The sequence below is a fragment of the Microcaecilia unicolor genome, chromosome 2, assembly GCF_901765095.1.
Source record: "Microcaecilia unicolor chromosome 2, aMicUni1.1, whole genome shotgun sequence".
Classification (NCBI taxonomy): Eukaryota; Metazoa; Chordata; class Amphibia; order Gymnophiona; family Siphonopidae; genus Microcaecilia; species Microcaecilia unicolor.
In genome coordinates, this window is record NC_044032.1 from 214,252 (window position 1) to 236,489 (window position 22,238).

The 22,238-nt window shown below is 42.2% G+C and overlaps 1 protein-coding gene across 1 annotated transcript; it reads left to right on the forward strand.

Moving 5' to 3' along the window:
* The first annotated feature begins 1,509 nt into the window (after window positions 1–1,509).
* LOC115461762 (killer cell lectin-like receptor subfamily B member 1) lies at window positions 1,510–22,238 on the forward strand. Its single transcript, XM_030191807.1, has 7 exons — window positions 1,510–1,519; window positions 7,425–7,538; window positions 8,307–8,411; window positions 9,126–9,215; window positions 10,445–10,596; window positions 11,745–11,866; window positions 22,127–22,238. Exons 2-7 carry the CDS (start codon window positions 7,499–7,501, stop codon window positions 22,236–22,238), a joined length of 621 nt encoding a protein of 206 aa, XP_030047667.1. The 5' UTR covers window positions 1,510–1,519; window positions 7,425–7,498.

Consider the following 22,238-nt stretch of genomic DNA (forward strand, 5'->3'; position numbering starts at 1 on the left):
CCTTCTCCGGCAATGAGTTCCAGAGTCTAACCATGCGCTGAGTAAAGAAAAACTTTCTCCAATTTGTTTTAAACCTACCACATTCTAATTTCATCTTGTGTCTCCTGGTTCTATTATTGTTAGAAAGTGTAAACAAACGCTTCACATCTGTCCGCTCTACCCCACTCATTATTTTGTAGACCTCTATCATATCACCCCTCAGCCACCTTTTCTCCAGGCTAAAGAGTCCTAGCCTTCTTAACCTCTCCTCATGTAGAACCCCAAAGAATAGCAAGATTCTGGAATCCTAAAGAGTGACAAGATTCCATGCAGAATCTCAAAGAGTAGCAACATTCCATACTACATTTCCATCGATTTAGTTTCATACATTCTATTGTTGTTTGTTCCCAGAATGTATGAAACTAAATTGATGGAAATGAACTGAATTGAAATGAATTGAACTATAAAAGAACACCATTTTTATCTTCACTTGAGCACTTCTTTAACACATAATACATCTGCAACGGCTGTGATCCTGATGAGATTGATTTTATATTCCTTATCCTCCAGCTACAAGATAAGTGATATTTATTTAGTTGATTAACAGGGAGAATTATCAATATAGAGATCATATGCCACACTGGTGGTTGGTGGGCATGAGTGCGATGATGTTTTGTTATACTCATGTCTGCATTTGATGAGTCCAGCTGTTGCAGCATTTTGTATTGAGCACTCTTTACAAACATTAGTTATATGCTTTCACTACACTTTGCATTTATTTTTTTCACTGATATACGAGTCACTGCAAATTTAAAAATAGTAAAAAAAAGGGTGGAGTAATTGTCAGTATACAACGGTTTCTTTTTTAGATATGGTGACATATTTCTAGAAACCCCAGAGAGTTTCTTTAGTCTTAATATACTATAAACGATAATAGAACATGAGAGCGCTGCAAGCCTCTAACAGTTTGTTCTAACTGTTTTATCAATGAAAACCAAGCCTGCTTAAGCCTAAGTATTCAGTGCAGGGTGGAAGTTAGGTCTTATCTGAAAACAGATCTTTGGGTTATCAGATCAGATACTTATCTCGGTGGAACCTCTAAACTGTGGGGTATACACAGCTACACTCTTTTGGGGTGTAATTGGGAATGTGACAGTATAGATTACAGAAAAAATGTGACACCCGCCATGTTTTGATATAAGACAGTGTAGTCTGGAAAACAATGGTGTTCCCTTTATCTATAGACCTGAATTCATAATGCTCAAATAACAGAATTAACTTCACATCCAAAAATTTTATAAAAATAGATTGCTTATTTTTTTACAATAGCAGCAAATACAGTGGAAAAGAATCAGAGAATAATGACACAGGCAGTCCTAACATAGAAATAGCTCAGAGTAGACGCATATTACCCTAGAAAGACTTATAATTTAGCCACATGTCCCCATAGAACTATACAAAAGTACATGGCAATCATGCAATCCAAGTGTAGATGGTGCAAACATCCAGCAGAGGGCAGAGTGTTCCTCAGAAGGGCCAGGTCAGAAAGTACAGCAGAAAACTAGTTTAGCACGGTTCTTCTCGGTGCCTAACATTTAGCACCATTTACTGGATTCTCCCCTATGTGGCTTAACTACACTATTTATAGAACAGCGCTTAGCATTTACGTACGTAATTGATAATTATTGGCACCAATCATGCATATAAATGCTAATATTTGATAAATTTAGTGCCAAAACTAATAGAATTGCTTTCGTAGGCTACTTTTTGACTTATGAAATACAAATTATGAAATAGTTTCTTTCATTCTTTTTCTTTTCTTTCCTTCACAATAGATCTCCTGTTCTGAGTCATTTGAATTCTCTCTGTGTAATCCTGACTGTTAACGGACTATATAAATGGAATTGCAGCCATCGCTGTTTCTGGATCTGTGAGAAACCGACTGTTCAGCTGCACTTTGATCAGGACCACAATCTTCCTGTGATATTGGTTAATGGTGTAAAACACAGTCTGGCCAATGCTCAGCGCTATTGAAGCGGCCAGGAATGGCTGAATAGTTTAGCACTTAGTGCATAGCGGCTAACCGGCTATATTGCACGATACAGGGGCAGACTGAGAGTACTCTGGGCTCCCCCACTGCTGCGGCCCCATGCCCCCCCACCGCCACTGCCCCTGTCGCCCATGATCCTCCACACGCTACCTCCGCTTCCACACCCACGCTACCACTGCCCCCACAGCGCTACCTCTGCCCCCCATACGCTACCACTGTCCCCGCAGCTCTTACCTTCTTCAATGTCCAGCATGTCCACCTTCCAGCCCTGCTGCTGCTGCCTGCGGCGGCTCCACAGTTTAAAATGGCTTCTGCAACCTCTCACGGTAGTCTCACGAGAGTTTGCGGTCACCATTTTAAACCATTGAGCTGGCACAGGACACAGGCAGTGGCGGAGTGCAGCGGCAGTGGCGGGCAAGGGCAACTGGGTAGAGCCTCTGGGCCCCCTGGAGCCTCTGGGCCCTCGGGCACTGCCTGGTTGCCTGAATGGTAAGTCCTCCCCTGGCACGATATAACCAGCTAACCTCAAATATTCAGCACTTGGCCATTATAAACTTAACCAGCCAGCACTGAATATTGACTTGGCTGGTTAAATTTAAGCCAGTCCCCCCCCTAAAAATGGATATTCAATGGCAGTCTGCAGAAATGGCCAGTCTCAGCACTGATCATGGTACTTATCCGGCCTGCCTCCCATGGGCTGAACACCGAGAAAGTGGAACTGTAACAACAGAATCTAAAGTACAAGGAGAAGACTCTGGGTGACTTCGCTCTAGAAACAGATTAATGCATGTGTCTCTTGCTCTCTCGCTCAGGAAATCATTAATTGTGTGACATTTTCTACATATGTTTTCAAAGCAATGCATAGAACCAAATAAGAAAAGAAAGAAAGAAAGATGTATAATGCTAAAAATTGTAAAATAAAAATGCAAAGATTAATGACAAGCTCTATACATAGATTACGTGACATTTGTTGCCTGGTGGCAGGATATAACATTTTTTTCATATTCATTCTATGATTTTCTCTCTCAGCTTTGGGAAATGAACATCCCTGATATGTCTGAATTTTGCATTGTACAGGAAGAAATGCATTTCTGTTTCCATTCTTCTAGTACTGCAGTGCATGCAGAGTCTGACTCCTCGACATCCTTGGACACCATTACCCCCCTCCCCCCATCAGCATCTCACCATCACCTTTGGATTTCTGTTGCGTAAAATGGTATCAGTCTGCAGTTCTTTGCATTACATTTTAAATGCCAGACATTAGACCATTCTTCTCATGTTTGTAGATCGTGTCTCATCTTGTCCACACCATGTAGGACGTCCACTCTGTCGGAAATCATCATGTCATCTACAGAGACACAAAGCACAATTCACATCTTGCATGGATTAGCAACACATTTTCTCTGACTCTTTTTGTGTACTAGAAACAGGTCCCCTAAAGCTGTGTACAACTGTCCACATTGAGAATACTTATCTAATAAAAATGACATTATAGTAACATACATAGTAGCATAGTAAGATAGTAGGTGGCGGCAGAAAAAGACCTGTACGGTCCATCCAGTCTGCCCAACAAGATAACTCATATGTGCTACTTTTTGTGTATACCTTACCTTGATTTGTACCTGTCCTCTTCAGGGCACAGACCGTAGAGGTCTGCCCAGCACTAGCCCCCACCTCTTAACCACCGGTGCTGCCACCCAATCTCTGGTATGCTTCTGAGGATCCATTTCTTCTGAACAGGATTCCTTTACGTTTATCCCACGCTTTTTTGAATTCCATTACCATTTTCATCTCCACCATCTCCCAAGTAATACTTCCTGACATTTTTCTTGAGTCTTCCCCCCCCATTTAAGTAGGGTCAATGCAAGCATATTAGTGGCAGTCAGCTTTATTATTCAATGCCAGGCCATGTCTGGGCACCAGCATCGAGTATCCAAGTTTATGTTTATTTATAGGCTTAATATTTTACCTTTTTTAATTCCCAGGTCGAAGCAGTTTACATTAAAATATATAAAATACAATAATAATGAAAAATGAAAAGAATGCCAACAAAATGATATGATAGAACACAATCGTACCAAAATTAACAATAACAACTAAGGAGAGAAAGAACAAACAGGCCCAAAATATTAAAAATCTAGAACAAATTAGTTACACCAACAATCAGTCTGTCCTATGTCAACCATAGACCAACAGAGAGACCCCAAAAGACAACCAAAAAAATGTGTCTTAAGGAGGGTCTTAAATTTACTGAAGGAAAATTCTGAACAAAGTTGTGGAGGTAAATTATTCCATAGTTCTGGGTCAAGAAACAAAAAGGATGATTTTCTAGAAGATTCATAACGGGCCTTTTTCACAGAAGGGAGAAATAAGTGGTCTGCATCCAAAGAGCGGAAAGATCGGCTAGGTATATTTGGGATTATGACTGAGAATACCTAGATGAAGAGCTTTATGGGATAAACAGAGAATCATGAACCAAATGCGAAAGTTTACAGGTAACCAGTGTAATTTAATTAAAGTGGAGAGACATGATCCTATCTCCTGGCTTTACTTAACCACCTAAGGAGCTCTTTTACTAAGATACTTAGGTTACTATCCAGCTCATTTTCGAAAGTGATCGCTGGCCATCTTCCGACACAAATCAGGAGATGGCTGGCAATCTCCTGAACCCGGCCAAATCGGTATAATTGAAAGCCGATTTTGGCTGGGTTCAACTGCTTTCCGTCGCAGAGCCGGTGAAACATCAAGGGGGTGTGTCGGTAGGGTAGTGAAGGTGGGACTGGGGTGTGCTCACGAGTTGGCCAGCTTCACCCGATAATGAAAAAAAAAAGCCAGGCTTGACGAGCATTTCACCGGCTTTACTTGGTCCCTTTTTTTTCACAACCAAGCTTCAAAAAGGAGCCACAACTGACCAAATGACCACCGGAGGGAATCGGGGATGACCTCCCCTTACTCCCTCAATGGTCACCAACCCCCTCCCACCCCAAACCCCCCCAAAATTATTTTTGCCAGCCTCTATGCCAACCTCAAATGTCATACCCAGCTCCCTGATAGCAGTATGCAAGTCCCTGGAGCAGTTTTTAGTGGGTGCAATGCACTTCAGACAGGTGGACCCAGGCCCATCCCCCCCTCTACCTGTTACACTTGTGGTGGTAAATGGGAGCCCTCCAAAACCCACTGTACCCACATTTAGGCGCCCCTTTCACTCCTTAGGGCTATGGTAATGGTGTAGAGTTGTGGGGAGTGGGTTTTGAGGAGATTTGGGTGGGGGGGGGGGCTAAACAACCAAGGGAAGGGAGCTATGCACATGGGAGCTATTTTTTTGTTGTTATTCATTTTTAGAAGTGCCCCCTAGGGTGCCCGGTTGGTGTCTTGGCATGTCAGGGGGGCTAGTGCACTACAAATGCTGGCTCCTCTGACGACCAAATGCCTTGGATTTGGCCGAGTTTGAGATCGCCGGCATTATTTTCCATTATGGCCGAAAACCGATGCTGGCCATCTGAAACCCGGCGAACTCTGACATTTGGCCGGGCCCAACCGTATTAGCGAAGAAAAAGATGGCTGGCCATCTTTTTCGAAAATACAGTTGGCTTCGCCCACTTACGGCGCGGGCCCCGAGGATGGCCGGCCAGCTATTTTACCGGCGCCGTTCAATTATGCCCCTTAAAGTGCATAGAAGGTATGTCAAATAGAACTACCGCTCTAGCTACCACATGCCCTGGCTGGAATTCTAATTTTGACGTGTGTCTTGGATGCGCGTCAGAAAATAATTTCTATTTTCTATTGCGTGGTGCTAACCGAGTGGTAATCAGCAGTGTATCTGCGTTGATGATTACTGCCCGGTTAACACGTGAAACCTTACCACTAATTCAATGGGTGGCGGTAAGATCTAAGGCCCAAAATGGGCGCGCGCCGATTTTTATTTTGCCATCATCAGCCATTGAGAATATGTTTTTTCCACTGGGAACACTGGTTGTGGATATCAGAGAAAATGCTCATAAGAATTGGTTACCATAAAATCATCCGCACTTTCACTGCTTAAACCAGGTTGTTCTCACCACCTGTACCAAAATAACCTGGTTCCCTATCTTTGGCCTAGTTGCCTACCATCATCGCTCTTATTTCCACTAAGGTACGGGTTGAGGTATGGCTATCATCCATTACTTTGAGTGTAGCAGAGACCGCCTGTACATTCACCTTGACCTATGTCTATGATGCCGGCCATTTGCCCAAGGACATTGATGCTGAGCACCACCATATCACCTCCAAAGTGACTTCCTTGAGGGGTGTTGGGGCTTCTCAGCCTGTACCTCATTTGATAGCCAATCCATACAGGTCAACGTCAACCAGGCCTTTAATGGAAGAAGTTACTAACTTGTTAGTCTCACTCACACACACAAGGAGTGACACGGGCTGCACATACTGCAGTAGGACATGTTTATCCACTCCTACCCTAGCTGAGATAATATTTAACCATCTCTCTGACCTCATGTGCAACTTTCTTTAAGTTAGTCGCCTTACTTTCTAACTCCTCTTACTCTCTTACCTTTCTCACATGTTCCATCTTTGCTTATACCCTTTGGTATCAATTAAAATGTTCTATTATGTGTTATGTTGACATTGTAAGTAGTATACTAGGCCATACTTTGTATTGTTATTTGAATATTTTTATTGCTGTAATTGCCTATTGCTCGAGTTTGATTTATTCTTACTGTATCCTAATAAATAAATAAAAAAACTTGCAAAGCAGCACTAAGTACATTCTTAACTAACCTGTTAAGCTAATTTAATTCAGCAAGTCTTAGACCTGCTGTTAGGCCTCAAAGCATCAACCAACTAAGCATTCTTCTCACTCCTTTATGGTTATTCACCATTAGACAAGATAAACTAGACTGTGAGATGTAACTGTTCCCTTTAGATATCTGGTTAGTTTAACTACAGTCTTCATGAGCTGGTTAAATCCAGTCAAACTATCACCACTTGGAACTTGAAAAGCAACCCCCCTCCTCCCCCCAGAAATGAGGCATCGCAGACTGTGTTTTGCTGGTTACCCTACTCAGGAACTAGTGATGACGCTGTACAAGTCAACTGGTCTTTGGTGTTCTCGGCCCCTGTTTCCTCACTACATAAGTAACAGATTTCCTGTGCACTCAGGCTGTATCTTCATCTCCCCAGAGAGATCATCACCCAGAGAGAGAGAGAGAGAGGCATTTGCAGTGGTTGAGACAGTCACTTATTCTGATCTAAGGTTTGGAAAGGGAAAAAGACCTAAATCCTCCAAATCTCACTCCAAAGGTAAAGTCCCTCAGAAGTTGGCTGGAAAATAACAGGACTGGTGAATTTCTCACTTCCGTACACAGCTCACGGCTTTTAAATGTGTTTAATTATTTGGAAGGTTCTTCGGTGTTACAAAGGAACGAGAAGGTCATCAACGCTGCTATAAGACTGCACGAGGTATCGAAGGAGAACATGAACCCTGAATCTGCAATGACTACAACAAGACAGAAAGGTAATATTTACCATTAGCTGCATTAGAAACAATTTGTTGCATAGAAATATCAACTAAATGATTTTTGGGCCAATTTGAAGCAAACAAATTGGGTAAAACAATGGCAATTGAAATGTGTTGTCTAAATGAAAAGGATAGAGCTTTACATTTCTTGAGATTAATTTGAGATATTTTACATATGCAGCTTAAATCAGGTGACAATATTTGCTGCTGTATAACACCATCAGATAGATAAACATACCAGTGGATAATCTTTATTTCCTGCAGTGGGTAACGCAATGGGATAGAAGGCGTAGAAATGCCTGGGGATGAACTTTATTCTCTTCAGTGTGTCATACAGTGAGAGACAGGGGATAGAAATGATTGGGGATGGTCTTTACTCCCTGCTGTGTGCGATACAGTGAGATAGAAGAGACAGAAGTGCTGGAGATGGTCTTTAATCTCCGCAGTGTGTGATACGTTGGGACAGAAATGTCTAGGAATGGTCTTTATTCTCTGAAGTATGTGATACAGTGAGATGAAAGGGGTAGAAATGTCTGGGGATGTAGCCTAGGTTATAAAATCAATACGTAGATGCATAAGTTTCAGGTCGTACACATTCAAAGTTCTGAGTGATGTCAGCCTATTTATTTATTTACTTAGTTTGTAAAATGATCGCTCCTGTCTGATAGGCAGCATAACAGACCTCTTTTTTCCTAGCTAGTCATCTGTGCAAAATATCACTTTAAATCCGATTACTTACGAATAATTCTCCATTCTTTCTCCTAGCTTTACTCCAGCGATGTCAATCTTATCACTGGTTCTTCATCTTACTTTTTCTACTGATCCTGTGTCTTCTTTTTCTGGTTAAGTCAGTAACCCTGGGGTATTTATGTAAGTATAAGATATAGTTCTTATATTATAATCACATTTAACCGATAACATATTCCTGGGAGAAGCTCTCTGTATCTCCATTCTCCCATGTTCTAATCGCATCTAACCCATAACATAATGTATTTTCTCTTTCTTTTTGTCCTATGTTGTACTTTTGGTGGACTCTAGTCTCATTAGACATGTTACTGGCACATCCATGAATTCTTCCATATTCCTGAAAACAAATAGGAAGAGAAAGAGTAGAGACAAGTGTCAGCTCGAGATAGAGCAGATCAAACTCTTTTAACAGTCACCTCTTTCCCCTCTATCCAGTCCTTTATGTCTCGAGTTCAGTTGTTCACCTCTTTCTCCACACTGCACTGACAGGAAGTGCAGACAGTCACTTCCTTTATGTAGAATTTTATGCTCAATAGCTCTGGTTTTGATGGTTAATGTTCAATTGTTATTTTGTTCACTAGCATTGAGGCTAATATTTTACAATGCAAACTAGCAACTGTGACCACATTTTAGATCCTTCTACAAATCTCTGTGTTAGTGATTCACATGTTAAATACAATGTTATCATGCAGACAAAATAATTAGCATGCTAAAGATATTTTTAGCATCAAGTTAGATGTCTGTTTGATTTGTGTCTGTCTCCTCTGTTTCTTTGAATGTCAGTCTTTATTTTATGTGATATATTAGTAAGTTTTTGTTTTCCTTTCTCTTCAACAGATCACAAGTGTCTGAATGAAGCATCAAACCAAACAGGACTGAATTTACCAGACAAGCTGGAGAAGCTACAGCCAGGGGAGATCAACAGAGGTAAATGTATTTTTATCTAATCGGGACAATTTCCAGAGCTATTTATGTGGGCAAAAAGAATTTTACCTTCCTTAAACCCATGTCTGGAACCTTCCATCCATCAGCACAGCCAAATGTATATGAGTTGTGGAACAGCACATGAACTTTTAACCAGAGATGTTCCCAGAGTGGTTCTTGGTTATTTTTTTTTCTTTTTTGTTTCATTATCCAAGTTAGTCCCAGGTTATTATTTCACATGGGGTGGAGGAGTAGCTTAGTGGTTAGAGCACCAGTCTTCACATCCTGAGATGCCTTCTTCAAATCCCACTGCTGTTCTTTGTGATTGTCTCAGGTACCAACTTTGATCATGAGCCCTACAGGGACAGAAAAAATACCCAGTGTACCTGAATATAACACACCTTCAGCTACCACTGAAAAATGTGTGAGCAAAATCCAAATATATCTTCCACCCAATATAGAACCCAGAGCAGTCAGAATATCCTTTAAACAAGGGGCCCTTTTACTGAGCTGCGTAAGCATCTACACGCACCCAACATGCGCCAAAATGGAGTTACCACCCGGCTACTGTGTGGCTGTTGCGGTAATTTCATTTTTGGCATGCATTCCATACGTGTGTCCAAAATATAATTTTTATTTTTGGAGTCGTGTATCAGGCGCACGCCAAGTGACATTTGACATGCGTAGGCCATTACTTCCTCGTTACCGCATGAGACTTTACCAATAGGTCAATGGGTGGCAGTAAGTTGTCAGACCCCAAATGGACGCGCGGCAATTTTCATTTTGCCACATATCCATTTTTTACAAAAAAAAAGGTGTTTCCTTACAGGTGTGCTGAAAAATGATTCTGCGTGTGCCCAAAACACGCGTCTACACTAGCATAGGCCATTTTTCAGCAGACCTTTGTAAAACTGCCCCTAAATAAATAAGTCTGGATATTCAACAGCAGTATCTGGTAAGTGGCTGCCACTGAATATCCAGATAAGGTAGTGGGGCTGGAGTTGCTCCTAACCCACCTAAGCACCTTCGAATATCAACCCCTGTGGTCTCTTTGGGGGTAAGAATTCCAAGGCGCCAACTCAATTGTGTGGTTAAGAATTTACCACTTGATCAGCTTGAGATTCCCATCTGGACTCAAGAGATTCTACCTGTAGGAACAGAAGCCCCTCACTCTGGTGATCTCAATCTCATTAGTGTAACTTGAGTCAGTTCATGCTCTGTCGTACACACAGGTCAGGAGTTCGAGTTCTGTCCAGAGGAATGGAGACCCTGGAAAGGAAAGTGTTACTTTGTATCTGAGGAGAAAAAAGGCTGGAGCTCCAGCATGGTGGACTGTGTTTTCAGAGGCTCTCACCTGGCTGTGGTCAAGAACTCAACAGATCTGGTAAAAGTGAATGTATTTAATGTTTCTCACTATAGATACTACATGTGATATGTTCTATGCAGAAGGAGATATACAGTTATTACGTGTGAGAATCAGAACTCAGGAGCTCCAATCCCTGCTCTGATATCACTTGGTGAGACCTTGGGGAAATAGCTCTTCCTTTCATCAACCTTTTGTAACTGACAATTCACATTAACATGATTCCTTCTCCCCATCCCATTTAGAGGTTGTCAGGAACCTTTTGCTGTTAAGCAAGATTTATCATTTATCTTATCATTTATTAATTTCATATATCACCTACCTCACAAGCAAATCGAGGCAGTTTACATTTACTAAAACACAAGAAATAGAAAAGGAACACCACTGACAAAATAGGAAAGGACAAGCACACAAAACATAAACCCCCTTTGGAGTTGCTCACTATGAAATTTAGGAACAGGGTGTAGAGCAGATCCATGTGTAACTCCTAATTACTTCTAATTAAGTGCTTGTTAATGGCAATTATTGATTGTTAGCACCCAGGGGGTCTTTTAGGGTCCCTTTTACTAAGCAGCGTAGGCGCCTATGCGCATTGTATGTGTGCCAAATTGGAGTTACCACCCGGTTACTGCATGACCCTTGTGGTAATTTCAATTTTGGCGTGCGTCCACTACATACGTCTGAAAAATATTCTTTTATTTTCTGGCGCACGTAATGGAAACGTGTCAAGTGGCATCTGACACTCGTAGGTCATTACCACCCAAATTCTTTACCACTAGGTCTATGGCTGGCGGTAAGTTCTCAGACCAAAAATGGACACATGGCAATTTTGATTTTGCCGCACGTCCATTTTTGCCAAAAATAAAAAAGGCATTTTTGCAGGCACGCTGAAAAATGGATTTGCATGCGCCCTAAACCCACGCCTACTCTACCACAACCATTTTTCAGCGTGCCTTTGTGAAAGGACCCCTAACTTAGGGACACTGGCGTTTTTAGCCAGCACTAAAATTTGGAGAGCGGTAAATGCTAAAAACGCCCTTAAAAGCTTGAAATATTATTGGGTCCATAAATGAAGATGAATTTTCAGCTGAACCTAAAGTTAGCTGAAAATAGTGTGCAAACGTAGGATCCTACATTCAGGAACTCAGCTTTTTTTTTTTTAATGCCAGGTTCAGAGATTCATTGGATTGTTTTCTTATTTCAAGGGTTTCATATCAACCAAAGATCGATACTGGATTGGTTTAAACTACGTTAATAACACATGGATGTGGCAAGATGGTACAAAGTCAAGGTAAGTTTATTCATTTAAGAGTTCAGTTCACCACAAATTGCAATGCCAAACTCTGTTATCACCTTGGAGAAAAGGCCTGAAGCACCAGACAGTCACAGTTCAAGTTCACTCAACAATTCGCCATTTTGGTTAACCACTTCAAGCGCTTAATTCTTGATCCTAGAAGGACGTGTGATGGTTCCCAGGGGATCTTTACCTGTTAGTGGTTTGTTGTTTCTTCAGCCTCAGGAGCTGTGTAGGTGATAAGTGGTCCTAGTCATCACCTTAGAGCCTGACCAACCCAGGGCCCCTTTTACTAAGATGCGTAGGTACCTACACAGGCCCAACGTGCATCAATTTGGAATTACCGCCTGGCTACTCATTTTCAAAGCACTTAGACTTCCAAAGTTCCACAGGTTGCTATGTAACTTTATAAGTCTAAGTGCTTTGAAAATACAGCTCTAAACCAAACAAATTTGGGTTTCAATTTATTTACCTTTAATAGATGTTGTAGAGACCATTGTTCTACCAAATCATTACAACTAATAATTCCTTCTAGAGATTGGGAAAGATCATTTAAACCTGGAATCAATACAAAAATGTCTGCATAGAAAAACACAGATACTGTAAGCCTAAACCCAGTACGTACAAAGCCAGATGTCTCAAAATGCATTAAATAATCACATCTACTATTCTTGGAGCTTAAAAGTATGTCTGGGAGAATTGAGGGACAGGCTTAGGTTCTGGAACAGCTTGACAATGTCAAGACTAGATTACTGTAATGCACTATACGCTGGTCCGACTACAAAGAGTTTGCAGCAGCTCCAGCTGATTGAGAATGTCATAGTACAACTGATAGAAGGTTATAAGTGATGTGATCACATCACACCATTCCTGCAAAAACTTCACTGCTTACCAGTACAATAAAGGGATAAATTTAAAATGCTAATGTCTGATCTTCAAGAGCTATAATGGAAATGGGCCAGAGTACTTGAAGAACTGAGTCTCCCTCTTCACACCTCCAGGGTCACTAAGGTCTTCCCAAGGGATATCCCTAACCCCACCTTCTCCATAGGAAACCACGTGAAGTGATACCTGGCAATGAGCCTTTTCTGGAGTATCCCCCACATTCTTAAATGCACTCCCAGAAAAGTTTTGCTTAATACAAGACTAAGGCTGGTCGGAGTGGCCTAGTGGTTAGGGTGGTGGACTTTGGTTCTGGGGAACTGAGGAACTGAGTTCAATTCCCACTTCAGGCACAGGCAGCTCCTTGTGACTCTGGGAAAGTCACTTAACCCTCCATTGCCCCATGTAAGCCGCATTGAGCCTGCCATGAGTGGGAAAGTGTGGGGTACAAATGTAACAAAAAAAAAAGGCGCCATTTTGTTTGAAGTTAAACAACTGAAAACACTTATAAGCCAAATTAAAGAGCGCACGTTCCTGAAGAAGCCAACACTGGTGACACGGTGGCCCCGTCGGACTTATGCTAAGTGCTGTTGTTTCCTTATCTGGTGCTGACACATAGAGTCTGATTTGAATATAAACGTTTTGAATCTTTAATTTGGCCATAGCACTTTAAAACATATATAAAAATGCAAAAAGAAAAAATAAGTAGTTTTTTTTCCGATGATAGAAACTTAACGGCATAAGCGTTCTGCCATTGTAAACCTAGGATTTTTTTAAGCCAATAGGTTTATGAGGGATTTTCTCCTTTTCAAGCATTATATGAGTTTGGATAGCTCATCATATACTCATGTTTAAATGTGTTTATATAGATTTACCTCACTAAGGTCTTCCCAAGGGATATCCCTAACCCCACCTCCTCCATAGGAAACCACGTGAAGTGATACCTGGCAATGAGCCTTCTCTGGAGTAGCCCCCACATTCTCGAATGCACTCTCAGAAACGTTTTGCTTAATTCAAGACTATCTGTACCTCTAGAAGCAGCTGAAAGCTTGACTCTTCTCTCAAGCCTTTCATGGAATTAGCAACTAAAGAGGATTAACCACATACTGTATCAGGACTTTCTTATCCACCACTACAATAGCTGAAATCATTTCTTGCACTTTTTCTGACTTCATGTACAATTTTCCATAAGGGTGACTAACTCATCTGTCTCTATAATCCATCTCTGCTTACGTCCTATGATGTGTATGGAGATGTTTTAAGGTGTATCATGTTTGAATTGTAAAAACCATACTACGTCATAGTGTGTATTGATATTTGCAAACCTGTTACTGCTCTCATTGTCTATTGCCAAGAGTTCCAGATTCAAATCCTACTAGGGTGAGGACATCTCAATTGAAATTTGGCTGTACATATAAAATAGCATCAAAGGTGTAGCAGAAAGCAATGTGTAGAGAAAGATGCATGCAGAGACAGGGCTGCTTAGCCACTTGGTAGGCTAGGCATCTGCCTTGGATGGCAGAATTTGGAGGGAATGGGAGCATGATTCTGGTTTGCATGAGATCCTTCCCTTGCTTCCTCACTTACTGCTGACCCCCCACCCTCTCCCCACCTACCTCTTCCTGAGCTGGCTGGCAGATTAAAAAAAAGAATATTAAATCAAAATGGCTTAACTAGTTTAGATGAAGGACAAGACCTCAGTAGCCACCAGCCCACCTTCTTAAACTGCTCTAAAACAGTATGGTAAACAGAAAGCGTCAGAACGGACATTTAACAATCTAGAAGAGTTTGATTATAGTCCATAGTATAAAACAGTTCCATATTATGAATGGATATGCTGGTAAATATGTTATAATTGTCTTGTATCTGTCCCCTGATGAAGCCACTGTTACGATCAGGGTGTAGATCTTAGAAGTCTGCCCAGCACCGGTTTCGCTTCCCAATTACCAGCGTTGCCACCCAAACTCTGCTAAGATTCTGTGGATCCATTCCTTCTAAACAGAATTCCTTTATGTTTATCCCATGCATGTTTTCATCTCCACCACCTCCCGCGGGAGGGCATTCCATGTATCCACCACGCTTTCCATGAAAAAATACTTGCTGACATTACTCCTAAGTCTGCCCCCCTTCCACCTTAACTCATTAATATATATTTAAAAGAAAATTATTAAGTGAATGATTAGTACACCCCAAAATTTGGGAGGTTTTTTAGACCAATGATTGAAAATGAGCCGCATTTAAGCTACCCTTATATATACTGTTTTATAGCAGTTTAAAAAGGTGGGCTGGGGCTATTGAGGTCTTTTCGTCCATGTACACTAGTTAAGTTATTTGATTTCTTCTTCTTGTTCAAACCTTGTTAATAGATGTATGTTCACTCTCAAAAATGGCCATAATCACAAGTTCTTCTGATTGTAATAGCGTCAACTGTAGATATAAAAGAACTTCCTGTATTGAACTGCTTTTAATTCAGCAATTTCTCAACAAAATGTACTTGTGTAATAGGAAAAAGAACCTCAGACTAAGCTACATGATACAATTGCCACAACCTGTGTGTAGCTTGCTTCCATATCATGAGCAAACATTCAATCATCGGTCCAAACAGCCTATTTAATTATCTTTTATTCTTTTTAATAACGTGTTTTTTTTACTTTTTCCTTATTTTTTAATTTTGCAAATACCACTTTGATTGCAACATCAACTATACAACGCAACTTATCTTGGAGAAGGTCTTTTTTCAAAATAACGCAACTCTGCGTTGTATAGTTGATGATGTAATCAAAATGGTATTGTAAATGTGCAGTATTATTTGTCTTACATTGAGAGTGAGACGAACAGAGGACCTACCCTGACGAAGCAGTAGAGAAACAGGCTCCCGTTGGGATGGTCCTGTCAAAAGATGTGTCTCTCTCCCCTGCTCAGAAATTGAAATATATACGGGTTTTTGAATTGGACCTCTTCAGGAAATTAGAGATTTATAAGAAAAGTTTCAGTAAAGAAAAACAAAAGAAAAAACAAAATTTAATTATAAACTAACACAGAGGTTTTTTTAGAGCCAATGGTAGAAAGCAGCTGGATGGAGAACATTACAATATAAAGTTTTCACCAATGCTATTGAAGCTCCAGCAATGACTGAGGTTCTTTTCCTCTGTCAACAAAAATAAAAATGAGTACATGATTTATTGAGAGTGTGTACCCTGGAGGAAAGGAGACACAGGGGTAATACGATACAGACATTCAAATATTTGAAAGGTATTAATTCCCAAACATACCTTTTCCAGAAACAGGAAGGCGGTAGAACTAGAGGACATGAATTGAGGTTGAAGGGTGGTCAACTCAAGAATAATGTCGGGAAGTAATTTTTTCACTGAGAGTGTGGTAGATACTGGAATACCCACCCACGGAAGATGATGGGGTGAAAATGGTAACGGAATTCAAAAATGCATGAGATAAATACAAAGGAATCCTGTTTAGAAAGAATTGATCCAAAGAAGCTTAGCAGAGACTAGGTGGCAACACCAGTAAGCACATAAGCACCGCCATACTGGGAAAAGACCAAGGGTCCATCAAGCTCAGCATCCTGTCTCCGACAGCGGCCAATCCAGGCTTCAAGAACCCGGCAAAACTCCCCTTAAACTCCGTAAGGCCAGCTGCTGTCACTATGTTCTCCGGCAACGAGTTCCAGGGTACAACTACACGCTGAGTAAAGAAAAACATCTCGTGTGGCTGAACGCCACTTGTCCCTCTAAGAAGTTGGACGCCAACCACCGGGGGTCACGTAACTAGTTAGCATGGAGGAGTCTCATTGGTTATCAGATTTATCGGAATTGGGAAGGAAAGTCAGTACTGGGCAGACTCCTATGGTCTGTGCATGATCATGGCTGGACAGATTCAGCTTCAGAATTGGAAAACAAGGCCAGTGCTGGGTAGACTTCTACAGTCTGTGCCCTGATTGAGGCTGACTATATCTTTTCTGGGCTTTGACAACAACTTCAGAAATTCTAGAACAAGGTCACTGCAGACTTCTATGGTCTATGCCCTAAAAATGGCAAGGATAAATCAAGATCAGGTATACATATGATGTATCACATCATACCATACTGTATGTAATGAGTTTATCTTATTGGGAAGAATGGATGGACCGTACAAGTGTTTATCTATCATCATCTATTCTGTTACTATGTTACTATCCTGCTTATTTTCATAGGAAAAGGCCAGCCATCTTCCGACACAAATTGGGAGATGACCGGCCATCTCCTAAACCCAGTCAAATCGGTATAATCGAAAGCCGATTTTGGCCGTCTCCAACTGCTTTCCGTCGCAGGGCCGGCCAAAGTTAAAGGGGGCATGTCGGCAGGGTACCGAAGGCGGGAGAGGGGAGTGGTTAAGAGATGGCCGGCTTCGACCGATAATGGAAAAAAGAAGGCCGGCTCTGACGAGCACTTGGCCCACTTGGCCCATTTATTTTTAGGACCAAGCCTCAAAAAAGTGCCCCAACTGACCAGATGACCACTGGAGGGAATTGGGGATCACCTCCCCTTACTCCCCAGTGGTCACCAACCCCCTCCCACCCAAAACAAAAAATTACACATTTTTGTGCCAGCCTCTATGCCAGCCTCAAATGTCATTCCCAGCTCCATGACAGCACTATGCAGGTCCCTGGAGCAGTTTTTAGTGGGTACTGCAGTGCACTTCAGACAGGCGGACCCAGGCCCATCCCCCCACCTGTTACACTTGTGGTGGTAAATGTGAGCCCTCCAAAATCCACCCGAAACCCACTGTACCCACATGTAGGTGCCCCCCTTTACCCTTTAAGGGCTATGGTAGTGTTGTACAGTTGTGGAGAGTGGGATTTAGGGATTTTGGGGGGGGGCTCAGCACCCAAGGTAAGGGAGCTATGCACCTGGGATCAATTTGTGAAGTCCACTGCAGTGCCCCCTAGGGTGCCTGGTTGGTGTCCTGGCATGTGAGGTGGACCAGTGCACTATATATGCTGGCTCCTCCCACGACCAAAAGGCTTGGATTTGGCTGGGTTTGAGATGGTCGCCATTAGTTTCCATTATCGGCAAAAACCAATGGCGGCCATCTCTAACGCTGGCGATCTGTAACGCAGGCCCAAATGTTGAGGTTTGGCTGGCCCCGACCGTATTATCGAAACCAAAGATGGCCGGCCATTTTGTTTTCATAATACAGTCGGGTATGGCGCTTTACGGGGCCGGCCTTAGAGATGGCCGCCCAAATAGATAGTTGGCCCCGTTCGATTATGCCCCTTTTATGGGGCTCATTTTCAAAGCACTTAGACTTAGAAAGTTCCATAGGTTTGCACATAGCTTTGTAAGTCTAAGTGCTTTGAAAATAAGTACATAAGTACATAAGTAGTGCCATACTGGGAAAGACCAAAGGTCCATCTAGCCCAGCATCCTGTCACCGACAGTGGCCAATCCAGGTCAAGGGCACCTGGCACGCTCCCCAAACGTAAAAACATTCCAGACAAGTTATACCTAAAAATGCGGAGTTTTTCCAAGTCCATTTAATAGCGGTCTATGGACTTGTCCTTTAGGAATCTATCTAACCCCTTTTTAAACTCCGTCAAGCTAACCGCCCGTACCACATTCTCCGGCAACGAATTCCAGAGTCTAATTACACGTTGGGTGAAGAAAAAGTTTCTCCGATTCGTTTTAAATTTACCACACTGTAGCTTCAACTCATGCCCTCTAGTCCTAGTATTTTTGGATAGCGTGAACAGTCGCTTCACATCCACCCGATCCATTCCACTCATTATTTTATACACTTCTATCATATCTCCCCTCAGCCGTCTCTTCTCCAAGCTGAAAAGCCCTAGCCTTCTCAGCCTCTCTTCATAGGAAAGTCGTCCCATCCCCACTATCATTTTCGTCGCCCTTCGCCGTACCTTTTCCAATTCTACTATATCTTTTTTGAGATACGGAGACCAGTACTGAACACAATACTCCAGGTGCGGTCGCACCATGGAGCGATACAACGGCATTATAACATCCGCACACCTAGACTCCATACCCTTCCTAATAACACCCAACATTCTATTCGCTTTCCTAGCCGCAGCAGCACACTGAGCAGAAGGTTTCAGCGTATCATCGACGACGACACCCAGATCCCTTTCTTGATCCGTAACTCCTAACGTGGAACCTTGCAAGACGTAGCTATAATTCGGGTTCCTCTTACCCACATGCATCACTTTGCACTTGTCAACATTGAACTTCATCTGCCTCTTGCACGCCCATTCTCTCAGTCTCGCAAGGTCCTCCTGTAATCGTTCACATTCCTCCTGCGACTTGACGACCCTGAATAATTTTGTGTCATCGGCGAATTTAATTACCTCACTAGTTATTCCCATCTCTAGGTCATTTATAAATACATTAAAAAGCAACGGACCCAGCACAGACCCCTGCGGGACCCCACTAACTACCCTCCTCCACTGAGAATACTGGCCACGCAATCCTACTCTCTGCTTCCTATCTTTCAACCAGTTCTTAATCCATAATAGTACCCTACCTCCGATTCCATGACTCTGCAATTTCTTCAGGAGTCTTTCGTGTGGCACTTTGTCAAACGCCTTCTGAAAATCCAGATATACAATATCAACCGGCTCCCCATTGTCCACATGTTTGCTTACCCCCTCAAAAAAAAATGCATTAGATTGGTGAGGCAAGACTTCACTTCACTAAATCCGTGCTGACTTTGTCTCATCAGTCCATGTTTTTGTATATGCTCTGCAATTTTATTCTTAATAATAGCCTCCACCATCTTGCCCGGCACCGACGTCAGACTCACCGGTCTATAATTTCCCGGATCTCCTCTGGAACCCTTCTTAAAAATCGGAGTAACATTGGCTACCCTCCAGTCTTCCGGTACTACACTCGATTTTAGGGACAGATTGCATATTTCTAACAGTAGCTCCGCAAGTTCATTTTTTAGTTCTATTAATACTCTGGAATGAATACCATCAGGTCCCGGTGATTTACTACTCTTCAGCTTGCTGAACTGACCCATTACATCCTCCAAGGTTACAGAGAATTTATTTAGTTTCTCCGACTCCCCCGCTTCAAATATTCTTTCCGGCACCGGTGTCCCCCCCAAATCCTCCTTGGTGAAGACCGAAGCAAAGAATTCATTTAATTTCTCCGCTACGGCTTTGTCCTCCTTGATCGCCCCTTTAACACCATTTTCGTCCAGCGGCCCAACCGACTCTTTGGCCGGTTTCCTGCTTTTAATGTATCTAAAAAAAATTTTTACTATGTATTTTTGCTTCCAACGCTAATTTCTTCTCAAAGTCCTTTTTTGCCCTCCTTATCTCCGCTTTGCATTTGGCTTGGCATTCCTTATGATCTATCCTGTTACTTTCAGTTGGTTCTCTTCTCCACTTTCTGAAGGATTGTTTTTTGGCTCTAATGATTTCCTTTATCTTACTGTTTAGCCACGCCGGCTGACGTTTAGTCTTTTTTCCCTTTTTTCTAATACGTGGAATATATTTGTCCTGAACCTCCAGGATGGTGTTTTTAAACAGCATCCACGCCTGATGCAAGTTTTTTACTCTGCGAGCTGCTCCTTTCAGTCTTTTTTTCACCATTTTTCTCATTTTGTCGTAATCACCTTTTCTATAGTTAAACGCTAGCGTACTTGATTTCCTAGTTTCACTTCCTTCAATGCCAATATCAAAACCGATCATATTATGATCACTGTTATCAAGCGGCCCTCGTATTGTTACCCCCTGCACTAGATCATGAGCACCACTAAGGACTAAGTCTAGTATTTTTCCTTCTCTTGTCGGCTCCTGAACTACCTTATGTAATGACTTTATCTTGTTGGGCAGAATGGATGGACCATGCGGGTCTTTATCTGCCATCATCTACTATGTTACTATATATATGTAGAAGCTGGCCTTGGGTGGATGGGGGGCATATTTTTAGAGGAAAAGCGAGATGCTGGCCACCTATGGGGAAGGTAGAGGGGGAAGGGAAATGCTAAAATAATTGGGAGGGTGCAATATGGCTGAAGGATTATCTAGTGCTTATCAATCTTTTCTTGGCAGTAACCCCATGATTGTAGCCAAATAAAATTGTGTGACCTCCCCAATAAATAGGCCTCAATTAAATCGAGGATTTTTGGATTTAACTCAGAGATTTTTTTTCAGTCATAGCTCAAGGTGAGTTACATTTATGTGCAGGAACTATACCTCTGTCATCCAAGGCTTACAATATATGGCCCCCTTTTACAAAGCCACGATAGCGTCCACCAGTGCAGTAATGGTGGCACAGCCCGTTCAATTTGAATGGTCTGTGTGGAGGAGTGGCCTACTGGTTAGGGTGGTGGACTTTCGTCCTGAGGAACTGAGTTTGATTCCCAGCACAGGCAGCTCCTTGTGACTCTGGGCAAGTCACTTAACCCTCCACTGCCCACCGCATTGAGCCTGCCATGAGTGGGAAAGCGCGGGGTACAAATGTATCAAACAATTGGCATGCGGCAGCTGCTAAAGTGGCTTTGTAAAAAGAGGCCTAAGTTTGTACTTGAGCCAAATCACAAGGAACACAGTGAGATCTGAACCAGGCTTCTCTTGTTCTTAGTCTACTGACTTCTCCAAGTCAATACTAAAAGATAAAATAAATCCTCTTTAGACATTCCCTTTTATTGACTTCTCATTTCACTGGATGATGCTTTACTGAGCACTTCTGCGCAAGAATGAGACAGGTCTGCTCTGAAAATCTTCTCATATAACATTTTGTTAAAGAGTTCTTGCTATACCTCGGAGGTTCAAAGTCTCCTGTAATGCAGAATTCACACTCTGGGAGCCTGGACTACTTCTACCAACAAATTTAGGGGTCAAAATTCAAAACAAGTTAATAACCATGCAGGAGAGCCTCTTGCCTGGTTGACCTGCACCAAGCAGGCCCTGCTTTATCCCAATCTCTCACCTCCCCCATCCTTCCACCTCCACTGGACCCATCACCTTCTGCTTTCCAGCTCTCTTATCTTCTCCTTTCATCTTCCCCTCCAGTCTTCTACCATCTGCCTTGTTTCCACCTTCTCTCATCTTCCTTTGTTCAATCGTTTCTCGCTGTCGTTATTCCTTTCCCTCTTCCTCACTTTACAAAGATTTGAAACAGATGATGTAGCAGAGAGCAGGGACATCACTAGAGAATACAGGGCTACTTTCTCTGTGGCTTCCTCTCCAGCAGAGTCTTTTGTAAAATACCAGACAAAAGTGACTATTCTATGTCCCATTTTCAGTCCCTGTATAAAATGGGACTTCACAGCTGTCTGGTTCTGAGATTTTATCTAATGAGCTATGCACTAAGGTTGTAATTATGAAATAATTAGCTGCCTTTTTTTTCACCATAGATCTCCTGAGGTTCGTTATAATTCTACCTGTGCAGTGCTTTCTGGTGAAAGACTATTTGACTGGAACTGTGACTATCGGAATCATTGGATCTGTGAGAAACCGGCTGTTTAG

Bases quoted from the DNA above. Each gene is read 5' to 3' on its own strand.
- LOC115461762 (XM_030191807.1), top strand. From the start codon at position 7,499: ATGAACCCTGAATCTGCAATGACTACAACAAGACAGAAAG. The intron at 7,539-8,306 runs GTAATATTTACC...TCTTTCTCCTAG, and splicing joins GACTACAACAAGACAGAAAG to CTTTACTCCAGCGATGTCAA. The intron at 11,867-22,126 runs GTAAGTTTATTC...TTTTCACCATAG, and splicing joins CAAGATGGTACAAAGTCAAG to ATCTCCTGAGGTTCGTTATA.